The 27,547-nt window shown below is 40.0% G+C and overlaps 1 protein-coding gene across 3 annotated transcripts in view; it reads right to left on the minus strand.

Moving 5' to 3' along the window:
* Positions 1 to 2,196: 2,196 nt before the first annotated feature.
* CEP192 (centrosomal protein 192) overlaps positions 2,197 to 27,547 on the minus strand; it is a 78,718-nt gene continuing 53,367 nt past the window's right edge. For all 3 annotated transcript variants that reach the window (XM_081952761.1, XM_081952759.1, XM_081952760.1), the window contains exons 34-46: positions 26,379 to 26,488; positions 24,995 to 25,136; positions 23,968 to 24,137; positions 23,548 to 23,671; positions 22,699 to 22,804; positions 20,999 to 21,194; positions 19,480 to 19,559; positions 17,031 to 17,126; positions 14,683 to 14,802; positions 12,022 to 12,140; positions 11,211 to 11,319; positions 10,814 to 10,872; positions 2,197 to 2,590 (exon numbers count right to left, since the gene is read on the minus strand). In XM_081952761.1, coding sequence (XP_081808887.1) covers positions 2,452 to 2,590; positions 10,814 to 10,872; positions 11,211 to 11,319; positions 12,022 to 12,140; positions 14,683 to 14,802; positions 17,031 to 17,126; positions 19,480 to 19,559; positions 20,999 to 21,194; positions 22,699 to 22,804; positions 23,548 to 23,671; positions 23,968 to 24,137; positions 24,995 to 25,136; positions 26,379 to 26,488 — 1,570 coding nt within the window. In that variant the 3' untranslated portion in view covers positions 2,197 to 2,451. The remainder of the gene's footprint in view (positions 2,591 to 10,813; positions 10,873 to 11,210; positions 11,320 to 12,021; positions 12,141 to 14,682; positions 14,803 to 17,030; positions 17,127 to 19,479; positions 19,560 to 20,998; positions 21,195 to 22,698; positions 22,805 to 23,547; positions 23,672 to 23,967; positions 24,138 to 24,994; positions 25,137 to 26,378; positions 26,489 to 27,547) is intronic.

Raw genomic sequence — 27,547 nt, forward strand, 5'->3', positions numbered from 1 at the left:
CCTATAGGACATGTGAAAGGAAGGTAAGAAAGTAGCCTAGTAACCCTCCTGCTGATTTTATTTCATTACAGAGGACTATTTTCTTACAATTACTTACCTAATGAACCTACTGTTTATTAAAGACTCAATATGGCCCTCAGCATTCCAATTTGGAAATCATACAAATTAACACAAAGAGTTTGAAGACTTGATTCCCAAGTATGTTCCGGAGAGCTCCTTCCAACTTCACAGTGTCTTTGCCAGAGAACTTTCAAGTTTCCTCAAGGAACAAAGGACATTTCCAGTGCTATTAGTGTAGCTAAAATCCACACAAGCTCTTTGCTGAAGAGGAAAAAAGATCAGTGTTATATAACTACCTCATACTCATATTATGGATTGGGAAAAAAGAACAAAAAAGGGGTCACAACTATATACTACTTTTTGGAGTTTATATTACTTTGACCTCTTACAACAGAATGCAGAGATGGATATTACAAAGGCATGAGCCCCAAGCATCTGGAGGTACTCCAAAGTTGCCTACCAAGTATAAAAAATTATCTCCAGCGCAATCTTCTGTGCACCTCTTAAGAACTAAAATTCACAAAATTCAACAGGGCTTAATATATCTGATTATAAAAGTTTAGCTTTACATTTGAATATATAAAATTCTTGCCCATTTTACTAGTTTTTAAAACCATCTAAAAAATAAGATTATGGTTTCTCCCACAGGGCAAACCTGAACACACTTACAATGGCTCTTTTTGTGGCTCTTCTTCTGCAAAGAAGCAGATTCTCAAACAGCTGCATAGAGGTAGCAGTCCTTGGCAGGGTGGCCTAATACTCTCTCCTCTCTGTTCCCCAAATTGAAGCCAGCATTCTCCACTGCACCTAAATCCTTCAGGTTTACTTAGGAGACACCTGGCTGAGATGCTGTTGCAGTCAGACAGAGATTGGTATATGCCCTCACTCCCTGACATGTTGTTATCCCAATAAACTGTACAGTGATGCTACTCAAAGCAGAAATAGTTGGTTATCTTCTGGTTTGATATCCGAGAAGGTCTGTTTTTAATTGCTTGGATGGCACCCAAGAAAGTCCTGCCACCATCTTCCCCTCCAAGGCAACACACAGAGACGGAGAAGAATATAATGTCTGTTCTCACAAATATGAGGGGTAAATATGCAAACTATTGCTAATTCCATATTGTAAGTAGCAGACTGGTTGCTGCTGAAAATAGTATCTGGGCAGGAAGATTGTGGGAAACGTGCGGATACATCTACAGCATATTTAATAAAATTCTAGGGAACATAATACACATAAACTGCAGCTAGATAATATAGTTATTTCTACGTTTTAATCTGTTGTATTTTGGTACGGACTGTACACCGCCCCGAGTCCCTTTCGGGAGAGGGGGCGGTATATAAACGCTAATAATAAATAAATAAATAAATAAATAGATCCAAACAGAAAAATCAGAGATTTCTTATAATCTGTATATCCATAATAGAGACTGTAGCACCAATACTCATTATTACAATAGTCAATGATCTGTTATACATTATTGACTGCCAAGAGTTTCAACACAGGTCACACAATTAATTTACTGTTCTCAAATCAGCTGGAATCAAGTGGTCTACTTGGAACCATTATATATTACTCAACTTCTGGACAGATTTAACATTCACATCAAGTGGTCTACTTGGAACCATTATGTTTTACTCAACTTCTGGAGAAATTTAACCTTCATTCGTGAAAGTATCCAGAACAATTTGCATGCCCTTGAGACAGTTACTGTGTTATAAATGCTTTGTAACAATGTTAGCATTTTCAGTCCATCTGAAAGAAATCATTTAATTGAAACATTCACAAAACCTTTGCCACTTTTAAACATACAAATTCCAATTCAATCTTGAACATGCCTAGATGAGATTTAATAACACCATTGCCATCTGGCCTAAGACCATATTATGGGAACTTGTACTGCAATAATGAGCAGGTGGACACACAACTTTGATAGCAACTTTCAACAATACAGTTGAAAGTTATAGTTTGATTTTATTAGATACAAAATATTCATGTAGGTCAGGGGTGTCCAAACTTGGGAACTTTAAGACTTGTGGACTTCAACTCGAAGTCCACAAGTCTTAAAGTTCCCAAGTTTGGACACCCCTGATGTAGGAGAAATAAAGAAGAGTTAGCAATAAACACAACAAAAGGGGAAATATTTAAAGAAAGTTTTATTTTTTTTAAAAAAACTGAACTCATACATTGTCATTTGAGAAGTCATAATCAAAACAAGTTACTTACATTGTTGCTTTCAACAGCAAAAGTGCACTGGTTCCATGATAGCATACATTAATAAATTTACTTTATTAAAATTTACAAATACTTGAGTTACCTATACATTTATTTTGTATACAAAAATGGAAATTTAATAATTTAGTCATAGTGTGCAGGGTTAACAACATATTTAACTATTTTTCTGCCAAACCCTCACCAATTAGTTGAATAGTAAGAGTTCCACTTTTATCTGTCTCAACCACCAATAAGCATTTGAAATTGCCTGGGGATCTTGGTTTGAATTGGACTGGTAAATTGCAGTAGTGGTGACATCTGTGAGAGAAAATGTATAAGAATTAGGTGAGCATTTAACAGACTACTTCAACGTATTTAGATTGAGAAAAAGAAAGTTCTGGAGCTCGATTGCCAGCAGAGTATTTTCTTATCGTAATAGTATATTATAGCTACTATAATATACTGGGGATGGGTGGGTGTTCAATCCTCACTGGCTCAAGGTTGACTCAGCTTTCCATCCTTTTGAGGTCGGTAAAATGAGGACCAGTGGTGAAATTCAGCAGGTTCTGACAGGCTCTGGAGAACCGGTAGCAGAAATTTTGAGTAGTTCGGAGAACCGGAAGACACCACCTCTGGCTGTCCCCAGAGTGGGGCGGGAATGGAGATTTTGCAATATCCTTCCCCTGTCGCACTCACCTAGCTACGCCCACAGAACCGGTTGTAAAAAAAATCGAATTTCACCACAGTTGAGACCCCAAATTGTTGAGGGCGATATGCTGACTCTGGAAACTGCTTAGAGAGGGCTATAAAGCACTGTGAAGTGATATATAAGTCTAAGTAATATTGCTAAGTAAGGGTGCCTAGGGCAATCAAAAAAACTAAAAAGAAACTGTAATACCTAATAAAGAGTAGGCAATCTGTGGATCACAAGTGGCACCAAACATATTCCCAGACTATCCTGCCAAATTTTGGCAGCAAACTTTCCCATTTATCAATGCTTCCGTTCCATTTACTCTGTGATATTGTTAGGCACCAGGTATATTCATCTGCTGCTCTCAGTGGCCCAAATAATTAATTTAAAAATCTGAATCTATGAATGGAAAAGGATTGGTTGCTGGTGCTGTAGGGCATAGGTAACCAGTATTTTCATTCCAAAGTTTAATATAGAAACATTTAAATGCATTCACACTCACTAATGTACATATAACCAGCCCTCTGTGCTCTTCCCTCCCAGTGAATTAAGTAGGAGCACAAGGATGAAGAATGAAACAAGAATCAATTTATTTGACGGCATTTGATTTAATTACATAATCAATAATATAAGTCATGCTAGCCAAGAGATGAAGTTAATCAGCAGGAAAAGTTTTGTAGGTCAGTTTTAGTGACCAAAGCTGCAGGTTGCACACCCCTATATTATAAACAGTGATTCTCTCACTGACTAATCTATGGAATGGGGCGTTGGTTCTTACCTGATACGCCCCTTCTCTGGGCAGGTGGAGACAGCAGTCATGCATGGGATAACTCAGCCAGTAACCAATAGAACTGAGTCTATCAAAGTGATGTCATCGCCTCTGAGGAGCATGCTCCCGCTTTTCTTGACGAAGGAGATAAGTAGACTGCTGTGTGGTGAACAATCGCTTTCTGTCCTGTGACTTCACAACATGCTCCCAATCTCCCTTGTGAAATACGCCAGGACCCCAAAGGGTGGGGATGACCGCTGTCTCCACCTGCCCAGAGAAGGGGTGTATCAGGTAAGAACCAACGCCCTATTCTTCAAAGTTGGTGGAGACAGCGGTCATGCATGGGATTTACCAAAGCTGGCGTGTCCCCAGGAGGGAATGAGACTAGCCTAGGAGCTGGAAGAAGGAAGAACTTGTTGAAGGACTCGGCGTCCGAAGGCCGCAACCGCCGACGCATACAGATCCACCTTATAATGTCGTATAAATGAATTAGGAGTAGACCAGGTAGCTGCCTTGCAGATCTCTTCCACCGAGGTCTGCCTCGCCCACGCCACTGACGTAACCGCGCTGCACGTGGAATGAGCTGTAATGTTGGATGGAGGTGTGAGATGATGCGTGATGTAAGCCTGTGCAATGGCAGACCTGATCCATCGGCCAATCATGGATGGAGAAGCTTTCAGCCCTTTGTTGGTAGGGTGGAAAGATACGAAGAGGGCTTCGCTGCGTCTGAAGACTGCTGTCTTGGCAATGTAGATCTTAAGAGCACGCCTGACGTCTAGTTTGTGCCATTTGCGTTCCAGACTGTGAGATGGAGCAGGACAGAAATTTGGAAGAGTGAGATCCAGAGAGCGATGAAATGCCGAATTCACTTTCGGGACAAATGTGGGGTCGATGCGAAGGACCATACGGTCTGGGTGGAACACACACCAGTCAGCACAGATAGAAAGAGCCGCCAGTTCTGAAACCCTCTGCGCAGATGTTATGGCCACCAGAAAGGAAGTTTTAAGCGTGAGGTGATACAAGGCGGCCGACCTGAGAGGTTCGAAGGGTGGGTCAGTGAGAAAGTCAAGGACTTTGGTCAGATCCCAGGAGGGAAATTGGTGTATAACAGGAGGACAGAGATTAGAAGCCCCCTTAAGGAATCTGCGGACGTGAGGGTTCAAGAAGAGGGGTTCGTCTCGGTGAAGTGAGAGAACTGAGGAAAGAGCCAACACCTGCCAACGTAAGGTGTTCGGGGAGAGTCCCTTATCAAGCCCCTGTTGCAAGAATTCCAATAGTTGGGAAACCAAAGCTTTCAGAGGGTCCTCCCCTCGAGACAGGCACCAAGCCACGAAGGTCTGCCACGTAGATTCGTAGATTCTATTAGTGGCTGGGCAGCGGGAAGCCTGAATAGTTTGGATTACTGTCTCGGAAAGGTTAGCCGCCCTCAGAACCACCCGCTCAGCCCCCAAGCAGTTAGGCGGAGCCAGCGTAGATTGGGATGGTGAATGGAGCCCTGATGAAAGAGGGACAGTATCATTGGGAGAAGCCACTGAGGTTCTACGGAAAGATTGACCAGATCTGCGTACCATAGTCGATGCGGCCAATGGGGAGCTAGTAGAATGAGCTCAGCCTCCTCCTCTATCATTTTCCAAATCACCCTCTGTATCAGGGGGAAGGGAGGGAAGGCGTACAGGAGATCATGAGGCCACCTACACCGTAGGTCCGTCCCTTCCGCGCCTGGTGTTGTGTAGCGAGACAGGTACCTGGGCAGCTGTTGTTGGATGCCGTTGCAAAGAGATCCAGAGTCAGAGTCCCGTACCTGGATGATAGCTGGTGGAAAATGTGACAATTCAGGCTCCACTCTGCCGGATCGATCATTGTGCGGCTCAACCAGTCTGCCCTGGTGTTGTCGGACCCCGAGATGTGTTCGAGGTGGAGCAAGAGAAGGTTGGCTTCCGCCCAGGTTCCTAGGCGAAAGGCAGATTCCATGAGAGATACTGCTCTCGTCCCCCCTTGGCAGTTGACATGCACCGTGGCCGTAGTGTTGTCTGTCCGAATTAGCACATGTGTATTTTGAAGAGAGGTTTGGAAATGAAGGAGGGCCAGATGGATGGCCCTCAATTCTAGCCAATTCATACTGTGGGACAGGTCAGAATCGGACCACAGACCCTGAGCTACCTGATCCTCCAGGTGAGCTCCCCAACCTGTCAAACCTACGTCCGTCGTAACTACGAGATGTGGAGGTTCCCTGAAGAGGGAGCCCTGAGCTATGGCCGGGGAGATCCACCAGTCCAGAGATTGCAGAACCTCTGGAATCAAGCTGACCTTCACTAGGGAACAGCTACTGTTGGTCTTCTGGAATAGCAGATGAAACCATTGAAGGCAGCGGTTGTGAAGCCATGCCCAAGGGGCAATGGAGAAGCAGGAGACCATCTTCCCCAGCAGTTGAGACAGCTGGAGAAGAGGGACCTGCTGTCTCCTTCGCACCTCCTTGGCTAAATCCCTGAGACTGCTCTGGCGGTCCTGAGACAGGAAGACCTTCCCCTGAGAGAAATCGATGAGGGCTCCCAAGTGCACCAGGCAAGACGTGGGAACAAAGTGACTCTTCTCCCGATTGATGTAGAACCCCACTTCCTGCAGCACTTGTAGGGTGTTCTGGAGATCCCGGAGGGCCTGGTTGCGTGACCGGGACAACAAAAGAATGTCGTCCAGGTAACAAAAGATCCGGATGGGCCTGGCCCGCAGGTGGGCTGCTACGACTGACAAAAGTTTCGTGAAAACCCTTGGGGCCGACGACAGCCCGAAGGGAAGGGCCCGATATTGGAAGTGGCGGCCCGCCTGGACAAAGAGGAGGAACCATCTATGTCACCTGTGAATGGGCATGTGGAGGTAAGCCTCCGTGAGGTCCACTGATGTTAAGAGATCGTGTCTGCGCACACTCTCCAGAATTGATAGGAGAGAGTGCATTTGGCCGAATCTGATTGCGGACCTGACCCACCTGTCGTTCGTGATGTTGTCCCAATGATCCGTGAAGGCAGCCAGATGCCCCCCTATTGGGAGATCCTCCAGGCAGTCACTTCTGCCTCTTAAAGGAACAATTGGCATTGTCCCTGAAAGGCTTTCTGGGATGGAATCTCTGGTTGTTTCTGCCTGATCTGTTAGAGAAAGAGGGGGCCTGTTTGGGTGGAGCCTGCCGTTGCGGACGGGAGTTGGAGGCACCTCCGTCCTGGCGACGAAAGAGCTGCCTGTGATAAAAGCCCTGGTTCTGACCTTCCTGCTTTTTTGTGGCTGGTTGTAGAACCTTCCGCTTATCCTTGGACTCTACCAGTAGGGGCTCTAATGGAGGACCAAAAAGAAGGGAGAAAGACTAGGGAGAGGAGGCAAGCCTCCACTTGGCACGTGCTTCTGCCTGCCACTGTTTCAGCCAAAGGAATCGGCGGGTGGAGATGGAGGATGCAATAGTTTTGGATGCAAAACGGGCCACGTCCAAGGAGGCATCTGCTGTGTATACTAGGGCCACTTTAATTTTGTTAATGTCCCAGCGAGCCCTAGAATCTCGGGCTGGAAGGCGAGCTTGAAGTTGTCTCAGCCATAAAAGAGCGGAGCGACTAAAGAAAGAAGCGGAGGTGCCCGCTCTAACGGCCCAAGCTGAGGCCTGGTGACCCTTGACCAGAGTTTGTTCTATCCTCTTGTCTTCAGGTCGAAGAGCCTCCTCAGGAGCTGCTGAGGCTGTGTTAGGAGAGGAAAGGCCAATTATAGGTAAGTCAATAGAAGGTACCTCCAAAGCCTTGGCGAGGTCAGGAGCGACATTATACAGGCACTTGTCCGAAGTATTGTACCTGGTGATGCCCATTGATTTTGGACAATGTCTATGAAGAGTCTGGGCGACAGAATCACCTCCTTTTCTACCATAGGCTGGATGAAGAGAGTATCAGTGGTGTCATTCTTGTCTGCCTCCGTACCCTAAGCTGTCTTGGGAGAAGGAATGCTCATGGTCTTTTTGGCCTTAAAAAGGAGAGATCGAAAGACAGCAGGTTTAAATAAACCAACAAAAGGAGGTGGGTTTGGAGGAAGACCCTCATCTTCCGAGAGATCTGAATCTCTTGCAGGGCGTTCCTCTTCCCCAAAAATTGACGGTTGACTGGAAGTGCCGGGTAGCTTGTGCGATGATGAAGCCGAGAGATCGTCATCCCTGCGCCTGGAACTAGAGGAAGAAGCAGGCCTGCGACAAGTAGAACAGTTAGAAGACCTGTATTTAAGACCAGCCGCTATGCCCCATTCAATGGCCTCAGAGATCGTATCTGCCATGCCCGGTGAGTAAGAACGGCAGCGGCGGGGAGGGGGAGAAATATCTTCCTAGTAGAGGGGATCCTCATCAGGGGTAATGCTCCTGCCACCATCCGAATCATCCCCACTGTTGGCCAAATCGTCTGTGCCCCTGGCATCCTCAAGCTGGAGAATGGAAGCCGCAGGGGAGAGGTCATCCTCCAAATCCGAAGATAAGTCAGGAGGGGGACTGGTGTGAACAGGCCTCTGGGCCTGGAATATGCAAGATTTAGTGTGCTTGGTCTTGGCCCTGGCTCTCTTTGTAGGGACCTGAGAGGCCCTGTCATCCCTCTGAGGGGATGGATTATTTACGCCCCCCTGATTAGGCCTTGGGTTCCTGGAAGGGGGCTCAGTGAGGGTATCTTCAGGAGCAGGCCTGCACCTGTGGGCCCCAGATGAAGGGAGTTCGGTGGTGGGAGCAGGGGCCAAGGAAACTGGAGGCAGTTGAGGCTCAGTATTAGGAGAGGAGGCCATAGCCTGTATTCACGGCTCTTGAAGAAGCTTAAAATGGCTGCCAGACGATTTTTGTACCCAAACAAGATGGTCACTGGGGCTACAGAGCCTATGGGCCGGCGCCACGAGATAGCCAAGGCTGTGAAGTGCGCATGGGCGTCTGAGGCCCTCTGGCAAGGCTACGGAGCCAAGGGCAAAGCCATGGTGGTCCAGCGACAGCGGGAGCGTGGAGGAACGGCGTCGTGGCACCCAATGTGGGGCCGAACCCACAACCCTGAGATTAAGAGTCTCATGCTCTACCGACTGAGCTAGCTGAGCTGGCTTTTGGAAGCTCACTGCGGCATCCGACGGCTTCTGGTGGCGGCAGCGATCAGCGGCATTGGAGGCAAGGAAGAGCCAGGGGAAGGCAGCAGAGGTGGCAGCGCTGAGCGGAGCCTCCAACAGCTATTGCAAAACTGCGCTGTTAGCCAGGGAGCCTCAGAAGCCCGTAGGCAAATTCGGAGGCAAAAGCCTCGAAGAAGCCCTGGCAATGTCTCTCCAGCAGCCCAGGGGTTATTGAGAGTCCTGCCCCCAAAGGTCCAGTAGAAACTTATTCTCTTTTTCCAATTTAGATGAAATTTTGTTATTTGAGTAAAAGCCAATTAAATCCAATTAGAATAGTCAATTATTAAATACTAGTTAAGGAGAAAGCGATTAGCACAGCCAGTTCCAATTGATTTGAATCTAAAAAAGTGGAAGCATGCTCCTCAGAGGCGAAGACATCACTTTGGTAGACTCAGTTCAATTGGTTACTGACTGAGTTAACCCATGCACGACTGCTGTTTCCACCAACTTTGGAGCAGTATATTGTGGCTCACTTTGACTCTTCTGCAGATAAAAAAAGGCTAAAACAGTAAAATATTTTGTAAACTTTCATTTTTACAAGTATGTAAACTTTTCAGGTACCCATCTCTCTTATGATTTTCATTCTGTTGGTGCAAAATTTATTCCAGATTATTACTAATATTAAAATGTTTAACAATAAAGGAAACTAATAATGCTCTTTATTATAAAATCTAAAACCACTGGAATTTTGGAAGCAGTTAAAGCAAGCCAAAGTTACAGCAAACAAGAACCTCCAGATATATATACACCCACACACTTACACCACAATATATCTCAGCTTATGACTGTAACTGAACCTGCAATTATGTCAATTATGTTTATTGCAGTTGTAAGTCAAAGCACCCACATGACTAGACTGTTATTTAATAATAATATGACTGTTATTTTTTTGGCCTTCTCACAGTAGTTGTTAAGCGAATGTTACAGTCATTATGTGAATGCTGTAATCATTAAGCAAATCAATTCATTTGAATGGGCATTTTTAGACCAGTTTGTCTAGTGCAGGGGTGTCAAACTGGCGGCCTTTGGGCCGGATGCGTCACACGCAGGTCACACCTACCCCAGCTCTGCAAAGGGAAAAACATTGCGAAACGTCACATGCCAGCAATGTGCCGCCATGAGTTTGATACCTGTGGTTTAGTGGTTAAGGAACTAGAAGGCAAGAGACTGAGCTCAGATCCCACGTTAGCTATGAAAGGAACTGGGTGACCTTGGATCCGTCACTTATTCTCAGCCCAACTCACCCCACAAGTTGTTGTTGTGGGGAAAATAAGAAGAAAAAGGTGGGTTAGATATATTTTTAGCCTTGAGTTATTATAAAAATAATAAAATGAGATATGAATAAATATTGTGATGTACATTAGTGAAGTGGAACACAACAACTAGTCATGCAGTCACATGATTGTGGAGGGCAGTGTATCCATTTATTAAGGCTGGAGATACTGACAAACCCAGCTCAAGAACCACATAGAAAAATCCAGCCAAGATTCCAAAACTGAGAGTAATGCCCTTTGTCTCTAAGTAGAAACGACACTATGAACTTGGAAAAATCCAAGTTCAGTTCTTTATTTGTTCACACCAGAATCTTGCCAGATTACCCTATATTACCCTCACCATAATAGATTTACCCTGAGAGATTATACGAAATGGCTATCCTAACTCTCTGTCTCTGATCCAGATAGAGTTGTGTTGCTTTTTGTCTTGTCCCTCTCCTTGGAATGCATGTTCTCTTCCTGCAAAACTGCTGCTTCAATGTAGTTCATTGTAGCATCTTCCCCTCTGTAGGCACAACCATCCTATCTGCTTCGTGGGCCATTAAGTAACTGATCCATGCCATCTTAACCTCAAAACAGTCATGAAATGACCGACTGTAAAGAAAGGAGTATCTGTATGCCTTCTACCAACTATTTAAAGAAAAAAATACATTTTCACTCACCTCAAATTATAATGGGAATGCTTGATATAAAAAGGCTCTCCAGGACTTCTAAAGTTGAGCTGTGATTTAATAATTGTTTAAAATAGTTGAGTTATTTTATTCATTACCCAGCAAGTATATAATCCCTCATGAGACATAAATTTCAATTAAAACAGCCATATGCAGGTTCCATGGAGAAACAAAATATAATAGCTAAGGTTGGCCTACAAATTATGATACATATTTAAATATTAGAATTTCTATTGGTTTCCTATTTTAATAATTATTACTTTCTATTGGAAAGTAAATTATCAAAAGACAATGATGCAAATAACTTTAACCTGAGAACAAGTATTAAGTATGTTGGTGTAAAAATTTATCAAATGCAACTTTAAACAATGCTTAGAAGTCAATATACCTGGCAGGAAGACATAGAATAATTCTTCATGCTGATTTTCAATGTACTTGATTCGCCAATCTTAGTTGGAGGAAATGTATAGACATCTTCTTGGGCATATACCCCTTTCCTGGTTTAAAAAAAAAGAAAAAATGCTACTAAAATAATCCTCTGTTTTAATTGGTATTTGTAATTGGGAAGATACTTAAAGCTACAAAATATCTTTTATAAAACCAATCCGTCACTGTTTTAGTCTTAAACATCTGAATTATTTTTCATGCTCACAAAATAAAACTGCATTTCCCCCCAATTCTTGAACAATACTAGGATGTTTAGTTGAGCAGAGTATTTAAATGTAGACTACTTCATAGTTTTGCATCTTGTGTTTGTTAAGAGTTCTGAATGTAAAATATTATTGTTTCTCATAAAAAGTTTGTTCTTTGTTCAGGTAAGTTTATTCCCTGGGGGGCAGGGAAATCAGTTTGGGATTACAATAAACTTTGATTTTTAAAGAAGCATGACTGAAAAGCACCATTTATATTTTATCATCTTGCTAAGCCATATTTAACCCTGGTTTGTAAAATAACCATGTAGTAGCTTGGCTTGTACATAATGTTATACCATGTTATACCATAAACCAGGATTCGTGAATCAAAATAGATCACACCACATTAAAAATCAAATCCTTGTACAAGGCAAATCTATGGCCTTGATTTTATTACATAGCAGTTTGTAGATCTCATAAAAGACTGCTAAATAGATTGCATATTTAAAACATTGAGAATGAATGAATATGCAGAAATGTATTTTATAAATCATCCAATTTACATACCATACGTTGTGATCAAATATATTGAGGTATTCTCTTCTTTGTGATACATCTCGAATATTGATTTTTACAAATGATGATGTGGATACTTCATTTTTTAACTGTTTACTGCTTAGGATACACTGTTACAATATATAAATTACAAAACGTAATTAATTAGAGAAGTGCTATGCTTTTTTACCCATTAATTATGCAGAAACTGAATCAACCAACTATTTTTATTCTACAGAAATTAAGTAAACCAGAACTACTACTTGAAGCTGATACTTTCATACTAAGGTTAGCATCATTATACTTGCTGGATTATAGGAAAAGAGGTAAGAGGTAAGTGCTAGTATTTTATCAAATGATGGTATTTTACAAAGTATATAACGTAAGATTACACTAAGATATTGGACTTCAGCTTCCGGGACCGAATGTGTAGTCTGCCAGACGTGTAGTCTGCCGATCGCTCCCTTGGCGGGCTCCGAAAGGAGCACAGGAGACTCGAACAAAGGGTCTCCTGCCGAAGGGCGGCTTGCTGGGAGTCCCCGCAGCGGCGGCAGCCAGTGGGGGTGTTTTTCCCAGCTTCGCCTAGGTGCCAGGGAGCAGGGGGGGGGGCGAGTGACGTCGCCTCTTCGCCGGATGGCCCTGGGAGGTTTCAGATCAAAGGAGAAGCATGGCTGAAGGCTGGAGGTGCGGATCCCACCTGGTGCTCTTTGAAAGAAAGCTACAGATGTGCGTGAGTTGCTCTGGCTTTTGAAATGGAAATTAGAGGGGGGGGTCCTCTATTACCCCCCCCTCGGAATAAATGGCATTTAAAGGGACTCTCTCGGAGAGAGAGAATAATGACTGATTAGTTACTTGGACAGTGAATTAGAATGGCTTTTTACAATTGCCAGAAATGATTCTAAAGCTGACCTTCGCCTTTAAAAAAAAAGGGAAAGAAAAACTTTTTGTGACTTCTCTCCCTGCGGAAGGGAGGACCAAGATGGCGCTCGCCCTCCTTCCTTTGTCTACATATGAATGAAACTTGTCCTTTGAAACTGCTCCCAAAGAGAAAGTAAAGAAAAGTGGATTGTTTGCTGCACTCTCTCAAAGGGAAGCTGGGACCTCTCTGTATGTAGCTCTTCTGAGCTTTGATTATTGAAATTACTTCTTGGACTATCTCTCTATTGGAATTGTGGGTTTCCCTGCTTTTATTTGCCTTTTGAGGCCACCTCCGCTGTGGAATCCCCGGACACCATTTTCCCTGGAAAGGATTTGCATCTCTGAACCTAATCAATGGCTGCAAGAAAACCACCGACTGGCAAGGCGCACTTAGCTCTGTCATCTGCTGCCCCCAGCCCCACAATGCAACAGTCTAAGATCACCTCATTGTTGCAGAAAGGAGGGGCTGGAGAGGACACAAAGGAACTATCTGTTACGGAAATGTTTAAAGAACTTATGAAGGGGCAGAATGAAATGAGGAAAGAAATGGCAGAGGTTAAAGAAGAGCTCAGAGACGTTAAAGAACATATTGCTGGGAATAAGCAGAGAATTATGGTGTTGGAGGAGAGAGCGGCGGAGATGGGGGAGGAGCTTAAAACAACACGCAAGGGAAACGCAGATGTAGAAAATTTTCTGACAAAAATAGAATTTGAAAGAATGTCCTTTTTTCTTAGATTCCAGAACCTGCCAGAGGAAGAAAACGAAGATCTTAAAGAGATTATGAGCACAATTTTAGCAGATTATATTAAGGGAGATAAGAAACAATTATGGTGGGATATGGATCTAGCATATAGGATAAACTCAGCATATGCCAGAAGTCACAACGTTCCCAGAGAGGTACATGTTAAATTTGTCAGGAGATCCACAAGGGATGAGGTGCTTGCGACCCAAAGGGAGAGACCATTGAAATACAAAGAGGAACAGGTCACCATTCTTAAACAGATCCCAAAAAAATAAGAGAGAGAAGGGGGAAATATTCCTCCTTATCAAAAAAAACTATACAACATGGGGGTCTGGTTTAAGTGGCTGTTACCAGAGGGGATGATGGTCTTCTGGGAGGGAAATAGGATCAGAATTAATACAATTCAAGAGGCGGAAGCCTTTATTAAAAAGAATCTTTCCCCCCCAGAGGAGGAATTTAGTGGGAGTAGGGAAAAGGACAGCAAGACACAAGATAAGGAGGGGGGGCGTTGAGGCTCCTCCAGGGGGCAGGGAAGAAGAAGCAATATCGAAAAGGCTTAGATCACAAAAATGAATGTATTTGGAATAATTGTAATTGTTGATACTACAAAAAGTAACAAAGAAAAAATAGTAGAGCACATGTTTGATAATATTGGTTAAATTTGTTCTGATGCTTTCTTTTATATCTTATTTTTAAGATTGTTAAATCTGTGAGTTTCTTGGGGTGATTCTCGCCACCAGTGTGGAAGCTGCAAAAAATTTTCTGTACACCCTTTTACCCTTCCCTATATATTTTAAAACCAATAAAAAATTTGCAATAAGAAAAAAAGATTACACTAAGATATTCTATTTAAATGGTTCATTTTAAAGCTTTAATCAGAAATCATTTAGACATAAATACACAAATCGTTTACCATAGGGGTGTTTTTTTTCTTCTTCCATTCTATGTAAAAGGAATATTATAATTATGACTCTAATTCAAACAAAAAATAACTACATCCTTCATATTCTTACCATTCCACAAAACTGAAGTCTATATTTGTCTGTCAAATGAGGCTCATGCAATGGATGACACTCAAGATCCCAAAACTGAGAATAATGTCCTTTGTCTCTAGGTAGAAACGACACTATAATCTATCAAAAAATTAGAAAATCATGAATGTATGACTATTTGACCAAACTTGATTGAATTAATAGAATGAACTATATTTGAACACTATATGATTTTATTTAAAAAACACATAGCAAAACCTATTGTTTAAATAAGTTCACCCAACGAACTATGGATGGCTTTGAAAATATAATTAATAATTAAAACATTTAAAAACATAAAGAAAATGAAGCAAGACAATCTGGATTAAAAGCAACCATTAAAACCAACCACATCTGCACTCTCCCCAACGTATTAACCCTAGGCCTGAGACCAAGCCAGGTTTTAAAGGCTATTTGGACCCTCAGGAGACAACATGCTGTCTGTATCTCCGGGGAGATATTATTCCAGAGGATAGGCGAAGAGAAGACACACAGAATAGGTCTCATAAAATGACAACATTTAATGAAGGGATCTGGAATTCATCAACTCAGTCCAAACACACTGGATAAGCAGAAACCCGAGTAACCAAGTCTTATACCAAAAAGGGCTTTAAAGGTAATAACCAGCATCTTGACTCCATGTGGAAGCCAACAGGCAGCCAATGAAGGTTGCACAGCAATAGTGACATGTGTCAATAATAGTTGCAGAAAAATATTATGGTTTTTAGTGTAGTATTGCTATTCTCTTTTCCATCATGCAATAAGATCCACAGGCATTACTGAATATAGACTTCAGTACAAGTCTCATACATATGGATGATATACAGTCATATAGTCCTTACTAGAAGAGTAAGTTCTGATGACACTCCAGACTAATTTGTTTAAGCAGTTTGCTGGCATGTAACAAAAAAATAATGCCTGGAGCATATAGCTAACGCTGAAGCAAAAGTAATTTAATGTTAAGAGTTTATCTCGCCTTTCCTTTTTAGGATCTCAGAGAAATTAACATTTCCTTCAATCTTCCTGACAACAACCCTATAAGGTACTGTAGTTTGGACTGAGAGACAATGAATTGCTCAGTAACTTTCTGTGGCTGAGAGTAGACTTCAATCCTTTGTTTAGGATTTTTTTCCCACAGCCATTTGGGAGTATAAAAGCTGTGTCTGTTGTTCTTTACTATCATCTAGTGGTCACTATAAAAATATACAGAAATGGTTAGGTTGGGATGGTGGTGGGAGAGGGAGATGAAACTAATTGTAGGCAATAGAGATGGCAATAGCCTAATTTCCCAGAAGGAGCTGTCCTACTGCCTTGTCTTATGCCTCTGACCTGTTCCCCTTCCTACCTTGTAAATTTGTGTACAAAACACTTTACACTGTTTGAACCAAGAAAAAGAAAATATGCCATGGAGAAAAAGGAACATATTTTTTGTATTGACCAAGGACTTTAGAATATCACTATCCTCTGAAAACAACAGAATGAAAATGAACTTTTGATAAAACTTTTGAAAACAAACAAAAAAAATCTCGTATCTTAGGCATGTATTTCATCATTCTTTTCTGCTCAACTGCCAGAATTGCCACAATATATGGTAAAGGTGACAAAGTTAAAATTAATCTTGCTAATAATGGATGGCAGATGACCCTTGAGGCAAAGAGCATCTATTGGAAACACCTTAAAGTAAGTACATCTTGTCCAGGATTTGCACATCAGCTGCAGAGCTTAGTCATGTCAATTTAAAGGCACAGTTGCTTTAAGGTTTGTACCTAATCTTAATTCCTGTTTGTACCTAATCACACTTTGGCCTTGAATGTCTGGCTCTATAGCCCCTAGTAACATAATTCACACAGAATGTGAAGGTAAAAGGCAAAAAAAATATCTTTCCTGAATGTAAAGAGTAAAGATAATGGAATAGCAACTACTTCAGACTAATTGGAAATTATTCCAACACAAAGCATTCATTTTGTGCAATGTACTCAAAGAACAATGCTTTTGTAGAAACGTAAAGGTTTCCCCTGTCCAGTCATTTCTGACTCTAGGAGGAAGTGTTTATGTCTATTTCTTAGCCAAGGAAGTAACAAGAGCTCACCTCTTCGTGCGGTACTTGGGTCTTGAACCTGGGCTGACAAGTTCGTATATTTAGGACTAACTAATAAAATCTTACTGATATGCTTGATTTATTTTCAAAATAGAAGTTTCCACAACAACCTGTCTTGAGGAACAGTTTTATGAATTATAACCTAGGAGTTTCGGACATCTTCTCTTCCTTTAAAGTAAAATCAGCTAAAAATGCAATTAATTACTATGAACATGATCAAATAGTGACTTACTTTTTCTTTTCCACAAACTTCAAGAGTACCTGAAAGATAGGAACATTGGAAAGCAGCATATGTAGCTCTGTAAACATCTCCACTTTCATCAACATCCTAAAAGTAAACAATTATTAATCAAAACTATTAGTTATATAATATAGTGTTTAAATAATCTTTAATTACATTACTTTTGATTAACTAGAGATGATGAGTTTCAGTAATATACTGATTTTATGGTGTAACCATTATGTGAAAATTGTTTTTCTTGTTTATCAATACTGTTATGAAATACTTAAAATAATTTCAAGTTTTCACTAAACGTATATTTATCATTTCTTGATTCAACAAATGAATTTCATATAACAATGTATGTGAACCAACTAAAGCTGATGTTTTTAAACCTGATATATACTGCCTTTAATTAGCACATTTTCAAAAGCATTAAATCTGTATGTTTGTTTTTAACCTGTGAAACAGTCACAGGGCAACAATTTTCTAATCAAAGTACCTCAAATGAGCTATTTTAAAGAATGCATCTAAAATCCATGGCCCACTACTCCCATAGGAATAAAATCTCAAGGATTGTGTGGCAAAATACCGTGTTTCCCCGAAAATAAGACAGGGTCTTATTTTCTTTTGATCCCCCAAATTTTTCTTGGCCCTTATTATCGGGGAGGGGGGGTTATTGGTTTGGGGTTGCCGGGTGGCTGCTCTCTTGCAAGCGGGCACCCGAAGAGCCGGGCACAGCCTCAGGGGCAAACGGCTGTGTTGGCTGTCGCAGCAGCGCAACAAAGCCGCCATTCTCACTCCTCCTGACTGTCTTTTTAAATTTTAAATTTTAATTGTACATTGGGTTTTTTACAATTGGGGTATTTTAATGGTGATTTTTAACTGTCTAAATGTTGTAATTTGTTACCTCCTCCATGCATGTGTGTCTTTGTATATATGTATGTTTGTGTGTTTGTACACATGTTTTATGTTTTATATGCCCATTGTACGCCGCCCCGAGTCCTGCCTGGAAAGGGAGCGGCTAATAAATTCAAATTTATTATTATTATTATGAGGTGACCATGCTCATGAGCAGCTGCCCGGCAATCCTCCTTTCCAGCCGGGCAGAGCGCCACTCACTGACCCAGTAATATCCCAAAGGCTCTAAGCCATGTGGCGCTCTGCCCAGCTGGAAAGAGAGGTTGCGCAAGCACTTGTTTTGCCTCCAGCTCGTGTGCCTCCCAGCCTCACCATGCCCAGCTCTCTCTGTAGAAGACTCTGTTGGAAGACTGGTGGGGCAAAGTCTTCCCGCAGCCAGCCCACAACCATAGAGTGTAATCCCAGAGCAGCCGCTGCCGGAAGACTCAGCAGTGGATCTCCGGAGTTTGGAAGACGTTTATGCTCGGAGGATGGCTGCGGCGGCAGTGGGGCGGCAGCAGCACCCTGGCCCAGCTCTACAGGGAGAGCTGGGCATGGTGAGGCTGGGAGACACACGAGCTGGAGGCAGACCAAGTGCTCGTGCAACCTCTCTTTCCAGCCGGGCAGAGCACCACGCGGCTTAGCGCCTTTGCCCCCCCTCCCCCCAGCTCCTGCGGCTTTGCGCCTTCGGAATATCGCTAGGTTGGTGAGTGGCGCTCTGCCTGGCTGGAGGGGGGGTTGTCCAGGGGGCTTATTATTGGGGGAGGGTATTTTTGCCCACAGGAAAAATATGGCATGGTCTTATTATCAGGACATGTCGTAATTTCGGGGAAACACGGTAGTAGCTGTGCAACTGCACCACTGCAGTCCGGTGATGTGATTTCTGACAATCCCTGCCAGCTTCCCACAAGCAAAATCAAGGGGGAAACTGATTGGAAGTCAGAACTCACTCATTCTGCCAGTGCTTTTTTGTCCAACTATGGCCAATCTGTTTATAAGTTAAGAAAATATCTCTGAAACAATAAATGGTGGGTCGTGGATTGTATAGTGAATTGTAAAGTATTTTCTTAAAATAAAAATCAGGTTTTTATTAAACAGACCGTTACAAAAATTCTACTCAGACCTGCTCTTCTAGTGATATAATCAATTTTCTACATATGGTATTTAACAAACTTTTCTTGCATGTAAGAAAATACTTCCTTATTCAAGCAATCAAGATTATTGAATGAAATATGAAATTGTTTTTTGCAATAATATGAATTATAACATTTAATACAAATGATTTCACTTTCTGATTTGAGCCAAACTTTTACACCAGCAGTATGTAAATTAGCAATAGCTGTAATTACAGTAGTTCATATATCCTGGTTAACTAGTTTTTTAATTTAAGAATGAAAAGCATGTTAACCTACATGGTGCTTTGAATAAACCATGTTTAATAAATAGTTGCACAGAGGGCTGCAAAGGCCTGTAAAAACACAAAACAAATTGCTTAAATGAACAGAATATTTATTTACTAGAACTTGTCCCAATCTTTGAAAACCAGATTTTTAAAACTAACCTTGACATACGGTGGTGCAAAAGAAGTCAAAAACCACTTCAAATTTTCATCTCCATTATTTTCAATCTCTAGGTATTTTTCTGTAAAATAAAATGGCCAAACAATAAAATGTTAATGGTAAATTTCATAGCAGTCCACAAAAACAAGCAATTTGTTGAAAATCTAAGCTGCTTATTTGGTCAGGAGTAATATTACCGGTAAGTTGTAACTATAGTATTGTTGCTTTCCTACAAAAGACCAATGTGATACAAATATTCTCTTCTCATATAATAAATAGTCTCTCTCTCAGCACTAAAAGCATGTACCCCAAGAATACCAATATACCTGGTCTGTTGTGTGGATGCTTGGGTGGTTTAGGGGCAGCAGTGGTGGGTTTCTGCCGGATCGCACCGGATCGCGTGATCCCATTGGTCAATGAACCCGGACGTTCTTGCCCCGCCCGTCATGGGACGGCGCTTGCCTGCGCTCCACCAGCTTGGGCGCGACCGGAGAAGTTTCTCTTCTCAGAAATGTCTTCAGTGGAGCGGTGGCAGCCTGCGTCCCTTTCAGGAGCTCCACTGAGGAAACTTCACCAGTCGCGCCCAAGCTGGTGGAGCGCAGGCAAGCATCATCCCGTCGCCAGGGAGATAGTGAGTGAGGTGAATCGCGTGGTTGCTCAGATCACACAGGCGCAGCCTGAGAAGACATTTCTGAGAAGAGAAACTTCTCCGGTCGGGCTGCGCCCATGTGATCTGAGCAACCACGCGATTCACCTCACTCACTGTCTCCCTGGCGATGGGACGGAGCTTGCCTGCGCTTCACCAGCTTGGGCGCGACCGGAGAAGTTTCCTCAGTGGAGCTCCTGAAAGGGACACAGGCTCAGCCTGCCAGGCTGCCACCGCTCCACTGAAGACATTTCTGAGAAGAGAAACTTCTCCGGTCGCGCCCAAGCTGGTGAAGTGCTAGAAGGGGGGGGGGGGGGAAGGAGCAGAAAAGACAAAAAGGAGAATGAAAGGGAGAAAGAGGAAGTGGGGGATAGTGGGATCCTTGCTGCTTTCTGAGCTTGGTGGTTTTCTTACAGACATTTCATTACCAAACTAGGTAACATCATCAGTGCTAGAAGGGAGTGGGGTTGTGGGGAAAGGAGGAGGAGGAGAAGTCGAAGAACAAAAAGGAAAAAGATAAGGAGGGAGAGGACTGTGGGGTCCTTTGGTGTTCTCTGAACTTGGCCGGCAAGCCACTCCCACCCGGTCACATGGCCGGCAAGCCATTCCCACCCAGTCACATGGCCGGCAAGCCACTCCCACAAAGGAGGCCACATCCACAGAGTAGGTTCCAAAAAATTTTGAAACCCACCACTGAGGGGCGGGGAATTTTTTGGTGGGTGGGGGTGTGTTTGGGGATTGTCATGTGTGTTGGGCCTGGTCTCTAGGTGTCATGTGAATTTTGTTGTATGTTTATACTGTATATATATGTACAATGAGAATAAAGTTTATAAATTCTATAAATTATAAATATAAATACCTAAGTTAGAATTTACCTGAGTGTTCACCAGATTTTGTCTCAGGAAAAAATATGGTCCGATTTTTTACTTCAAGTTTGGTCAACTTTTTCTGGCATGGTTGTATGTGAGTAACAGCTAGTTCAGACTGTGGCTGAGCATCCATTTTAGCAGTTAATGAGCTCTTTTCAGATGACTTCTCAGTGATATTTTCCTGAATTTGAACCTTAACAAGCTATACATAAGAGAAAGACATAACATTTATACCTTTTTCTATGATTTGTCTCGAGTTAACGTATGGATACCTATTTAGAACTGCCATCTAAGACACATACCCTAACATATTAGGGAATTACTACAATTCAACTGCAATGTGAAAATAATAAATGTAACCGGCTAACAAGCAATCCTATCAATAGCTTAATAGAAAACATGAATTTAAATCTTTTAAAAGTATTTGTTGCACCACAGTGGAATTTACAACATTATTTGTAGACTTAAGGATTAGAGCCTTCTTGCAAGTTCTCAGGAGAGCATAGTAAAATACCTTGATTCAGATGCTATTGAAAATGTTTCTTTTTAAAAAAAATATTAATGATTGTGTTGTTTTGTTCTATTTTTTAAATTAAGAATTATTAAAAGTATGAGATTACTGAAAACTTTCCCCTATTAATGAGTCTATAGATATGATTAAATATAGCTTTTACTAAATATAGATTTTATTTATATTATTATTGTTTTGTGGAAAGTAATTGGCATTAATATGTTTTCAAGAAAGGAAGGATACTTTCTTAAATGGATTACTTAGAAAGAGAAGTTTTTAAGAAATCTTAATTTCTACTTCTATTTTTCATTTTTCCTGATAAGGAGTTCTTACTGGGGATATGGATCAGTAATGGTAATAAATGCAAGGTTCGGTCACAAAACTGTCTTACACCATTGTAACTTCAAATGATCGCTAAGAAAAGTAGTCACTAAGCAAGAACTACTAAACGTTTGATTCCAGTTTTTATTAGCTGAATTAAAATGTGAATGATATCCTTTGTCTTATCTTATATATCATCTGGTTTTGGAGACAACACCCTATTTGTCAGGCAATCAAATAATATTTTGAGTATAACGGGGCAATGTAGAACAAAGATTATAGATATGAAGAGCATGTCTTGTTGATACCGATGAAGATTTTCATTTAAATCTGCATGTATTGTGTAACTATATAGAATAGTCTCAATATATTTTTATTTGCAAAACATGCTCACCGTCTTTCAGATTATCATTGGTATTTCTATAACGTTGCCATATTCACTGGAATAAAGTTCAACAGACTGAGGAGATTGATGGGGTCTGGTAATAATTCTCATGTTGGAATAAATCAAAAGTGCCTGAGTACATATGTACTTATTTTTTCCACTAACAAGTACAAAGCTCTAGGGCAGGGGTGTCCAAACTTGGCAACTTTAAGACTTGTGGACTTCAACTCCCAGAATTCCCCAGCCAGCTGGCTGGGGAATTCTGGGAGTTGAAGTTCACAAGTCTTAAAGTTGCCAAGTTTGGACACCCCTGCTCTAGGGCCTCCAAACAGAGTTCAAAGATTCATATTTGTTATTCCATTGCAATTCTCTCTGCAGTCCCTTCACATATTTTTCAGAAAATATGGATGCTTACAATATTAAAACTAGGTATGATATTATGAGTAACACTTTATTTTAGAACTTTGGCACATTTTTTGAAGCACTTACTTTTTGTCCACCATCACAAAGTATGCATATAACGCCACTCCATGGAAATATTGATTTATTATCTGCGAGTGATGGATTTGGGCTCACATGAATTGAAACATTGCTCCTAGAAAATGAATTCAATACTTAGTTTTCAATTTTAGCGAAATGAGAAAATTTGATGTAAGAAATTATAATACTTTGAGATTTGTATAAAAGAATTATAAACTTCACTGTGGTTAAGGAATAATGAAAAAAATCATATACTGACGGATCATTTAGCAAAACATCCGTAAAGCACTAGAACATCACAGTTATTTCATTATATCGTATATAAAAATAAAATATCAATAAATTGTGTTCACCTAACCTGCAATGTGGAAAATTTTCACTATATACTGTATATACAAAAGAGACACAGCAGAAAGGCTATTAACTTTTTAGTGTTAGTTTGTAATGGATTCTACTGCTTTCAGATTATCAAAACATTGTCACATTCTATAAAACACAAAAAAAACATTCTTTCCACAGCACAGTTGTGTTCTCTTGAGTGTTAGGAAATTCACTACAAAGTTGGAGGAATAGGACAAAAAATTGCAGTTAAAATTTAATTAAAATTATATTATTAAGGTTAAAGTCATTAAACAATTAATTTACTCCATACAGATTCAGCTTGTAACTCATCAAGAATTGCAGTCAAATGACAACATTAAGAGCCACACTTATGGCCATAGAAAAATTCTTATAACAAAATGAAATTCATTAGACTCACAGTACAATTTTATGTGTCTTTTAGGTAAATTGATACAGAATCAAAAGGCATTATTTGTCTGTTCTCATTAAATATTTAGAAACAACAGAAGTACCTACCGTGGCTCAATAGTTCCGTGTTGAGGAGTTACTGTAAGACAATGAGCAGGCCATGATAGTTCAAATTTCAATGATCGGTTTGAGTTATTGGTCATTTGTGTATATTTAGTAACTGTTGCACCACCTTTTGAAATAAGAATTGCATTAGTTTTCAGATATCTTCTACAAATATTTGAATTATATATTTACTGTTGCATTTTATATATTTACTGTTAACTTAAACAAACTTGTAAATTTTGACAAAAAAATGATATCCATTTTTTCTGAATTAGTAACCGATTATTCAAGATGGAGAATTATTACATTCCAAGGTCTCATTATTTTGTATGATTAATAATTTTCAAATAAAATTAAATCAACAGGGAAAAAGTGTCACAACAATATTTTTTATTAAGTACTAAGACTTGCTAAGTTACTCACTTTGAAAAGGAGCTGTGAGAATCAGGAATTCTGGTTGAAGAGTCCAGGTTTCATGAGAAACAAGGGTATTTTCATTTAGGCCATCATTTTTTGACGATAGGGCACAGCCATGAGGTCCTTTAACGGGTAGTATATCCAGAGTCATAGCAGATTTCTCAGGAATACCAAGTCTTTAAATAGTTAAAAAGTAGTTAATTACTAGCTACCGGAATTAGGAGAAAAAAGAGGAAAAAGTGTAATTGAAACACAATCACTAAGTTTTATGACTGTTACAACATATGATGGTCATGGGCAGGCTCCACTAGGGTTATAAGCCAAGTACTATCTGCAAAAAGGGATAAATGTAACAGAGCCCAATATCAATGAGCTTGTAATGGAGGCTAAAGGATAAAGTGCCTTGCCTTTTTTATGTGTATTTATTGGGTGTGTCTGTAGATTTTTCTCTTTTTTTAACACTGTTAAGCCACCCAGAGTTATTTGCTTAAGATAGACAGCCACATAAATGTCAAAAAAAAGACAGATCCTTCCTTCCTTGAAACCCGATATGCTTCCTTTCCACCTCCCTTCAAATTTCTCAACTTCACACATTTTCCAAAGGAGAAACCAAGAAATATTGACATTTTCCAACTCCTAGGAAAAGTTTTTCAAAACAATTCTAGAACCATAAACCATTCTTTCCCTGGAATCCCTGAGAAAGAAAGGGACTTTGGGTCATATCCATAATATGGTGTCATGGGAGAGTAATTTTATTCTTGAGCTACATTTTCTAAATTGTATAATTTTGTTCTAAACAAAATGGAACAAAGAAAAAAGATATCAGGAATACATAAGTTAAAATACATCTTATTCAGATACACAGTGTTAAAATTTCTGGTGCGTGTTAATTGGTCACTAAGATCTATTTTTTTTTACTTTATCTGTAATTCCCTTATTTAATAAGAAACTGTTTATTAGCAATTTAAAGATTTAAATTTTATTTCATTAGCAATTTAAAGCATTTTTTTAAAAAAATTAAATAAGCCATTACCTCTCCAATGCCACTTGATGTACTGAAGATGGCCTAATATCAGATACGGTGCTAGCAGAATCATTAACAACAGAGAGTGTAATCTTTCGCATGTTTGTCAAAAAATACTGGAGATCATTTAGCTGTTGTGGAAGGTCATATACTAGAAAATAATTAATTAGGCAAATTGAATTAATGAAAGAAAAGCTCCACCATTCCAATATTACAGTTCTGCATCCCATTAATAATCTTTATAGTTTCACCATATGTGGAATGTGTTCTCAAATAATTTCACCAACTAGTTCAATGGTAATGAAAACAATAACAAATGGACTCTACATACAGGGTTGCAGGAATCTTCTCTTTGCTCTGGACTTTTTGGAGAGGGATCGGATCATCTGAACAGATTTTTCTTAAAATTTTGTCCAAGTAATGACAATGGAAAAACCATCTATTAAATATCTATAACAATTCTCAAAATAACCAGCTCTATTGTACATGGCAAATAAAGTAGACATACAGCAATGTGGTATGATGTGTATTGGAGCAACCAGAGGATCCAGGTTTGACTTCGGTCACAGAATCTCAATGAGTGACTATAAAGGAATTAAGAGCTAACCTCAGAGAAGGAAGAAAGGAACCACTGAAGGATTTGTAGAACAGATTACACAATCCTATAATGAAGCAAGTATGAGAGACAAAACTCAAAATAACTCCATTATAGTACAAGATGAATTAAGAAGAAAAATAATTTAGATTCTTTTAGATTCTGTTCCTTTATTATTATGACAATAAAGCGGCATTCCTTAAATCCCTTTCCTATCTGTCCCATCTTAAACTGGCCGGCTTTGAAGGGCTGAAAGTGGCCAGCCAGTCTCTCTCAGCCCAACCTATCACACAGAAGGGTTATAGTGGTGGGAGGGAAGGGATATGTTTAATTCTGAGCTTAATTTTTTGTTTCCTTAGCAAAGAAAAATACTATACAAATCAAGATCAAAAGTATTAATAAGCTACTTAGTGCTATCTAGGAACTATAATTCTTAATAAAACTATTTATAATAAAACTTTTGCCTAAAGTCAGAAATTAATTTCAGAAATAGAAGAGAAAAAAGTAAATTAGTAAAAATGTCTAATTGACAATTCATTAGTAAAAATGTCTGGCTGGCATTAAATCAAATGCCAAGGATATGCAGAGTGTGTCTAAAACCCAATGAATGGGAATCATAGTTAGTGTCTAAAATCATGACAGAGGGAGTGAGAAGGATATAATCACCCTGGAGGAAGTAGAAGTAGAATCAATATCAATAAAATCTGATCTCTGGATCTGCATTAGTTTTATAATACAATGGTATTTAGGAAGTGAGAGGAATGCAAAGAAAGCATATGACATAGAATTTTAGAATACCTTCTTCCACCAGCTCTTCTCCGAGAAATTCTTCATCAAATTTAATATTTACTACCGGATTATCAGGAGAAAGTATTTTTTGCCATTGTTCAGGTTTATGTTGTATTGTTCTAAGTAGAAAAATTTAATATGATTTTAAAGATACCATTATTTCATTAAGTAGTTGATAAAAGAAAAATATTACAAAAATAGTGGTTTCAGTTGTACCAATTTAAAAGCAGCATATCTAAGAGTACTAACAAGCTACTGCTGAGTACTAACAAGCTACTGCTGAGCTACTACAAGTATATATATATTCAATACAAGTATATACATATTCAACTATATATATATATATATATATAAAAACACAATATAACAATGGATGAAATTTAAAATCAATGTAATTTTGATTCTATAAGGAAAAATACATTATCCAATACTTTAAGCATTCATGGTTAACCGAAGAATCTTACTGACAATTATTTGCTTTAGATGCATCCATGGAATAAAAAACTCCATTTATTCCTTCATCTATCTACAAAGAATTCTGAGCAGCAATAATTTCACTTTGTAGTGGCTCCAGAAGAGATTAATCTATTCTGAGTCCCCTGCATGATGATGGGGCTTAGGAAGTAAAGATTTTAGAGTCTATAACTAATAAAATCCATAAACATGGGTTTTTCTGAAACCAAAGTTAACATTCTTTTTGGTCTGTGAAAGAGATTCATAATAAAAACCTGCCATTAGAATACATTTTTAAAAATCATAATCTGACAGGCCTCCAACATGCACGAATCATTAAAAAAACAGAATCTTTCAGATTATCAAATACAGTTCTGAAAAATGCAGGTGGGACATATTCAACTGGAATCACATTAGTCTAGAGGCTTTCCACTGGAGCCATCTGCAGTATAAAACAGTTGCCAACTAAATTTCAGATTAAAATTGTAAACACATGCAAGAATGTATTTGGGATGCCCTGATTCACTGTTCAACAATTTAACAATGATCAGCACTATCAAGATAAGCCTCAGAACTCTTACATTAATGAATAATTTATCAATCTCCTTGTTAAATTGCCCTTTGATGTGAATAGTAGAATTGACATTGTACTATTGGCATTTGATTAGGATTGTTAGTACCATAAAGAAAAAAAAATGAAGCTAACTGAAAGGCAATATTAAAAG

The sequence above is a fragment of the Natrix helvetica genome (genome assembly GCF_964273705.1).
Source record: "Natrix helvetica genome assembly, chromosome: 4".
NCBI classification, from domain to species: Eukaryota; Metazoa; Chordata; class Lepidosauria; order Squamata; family Natricidae; genus Natrix; species Natrix helvetica.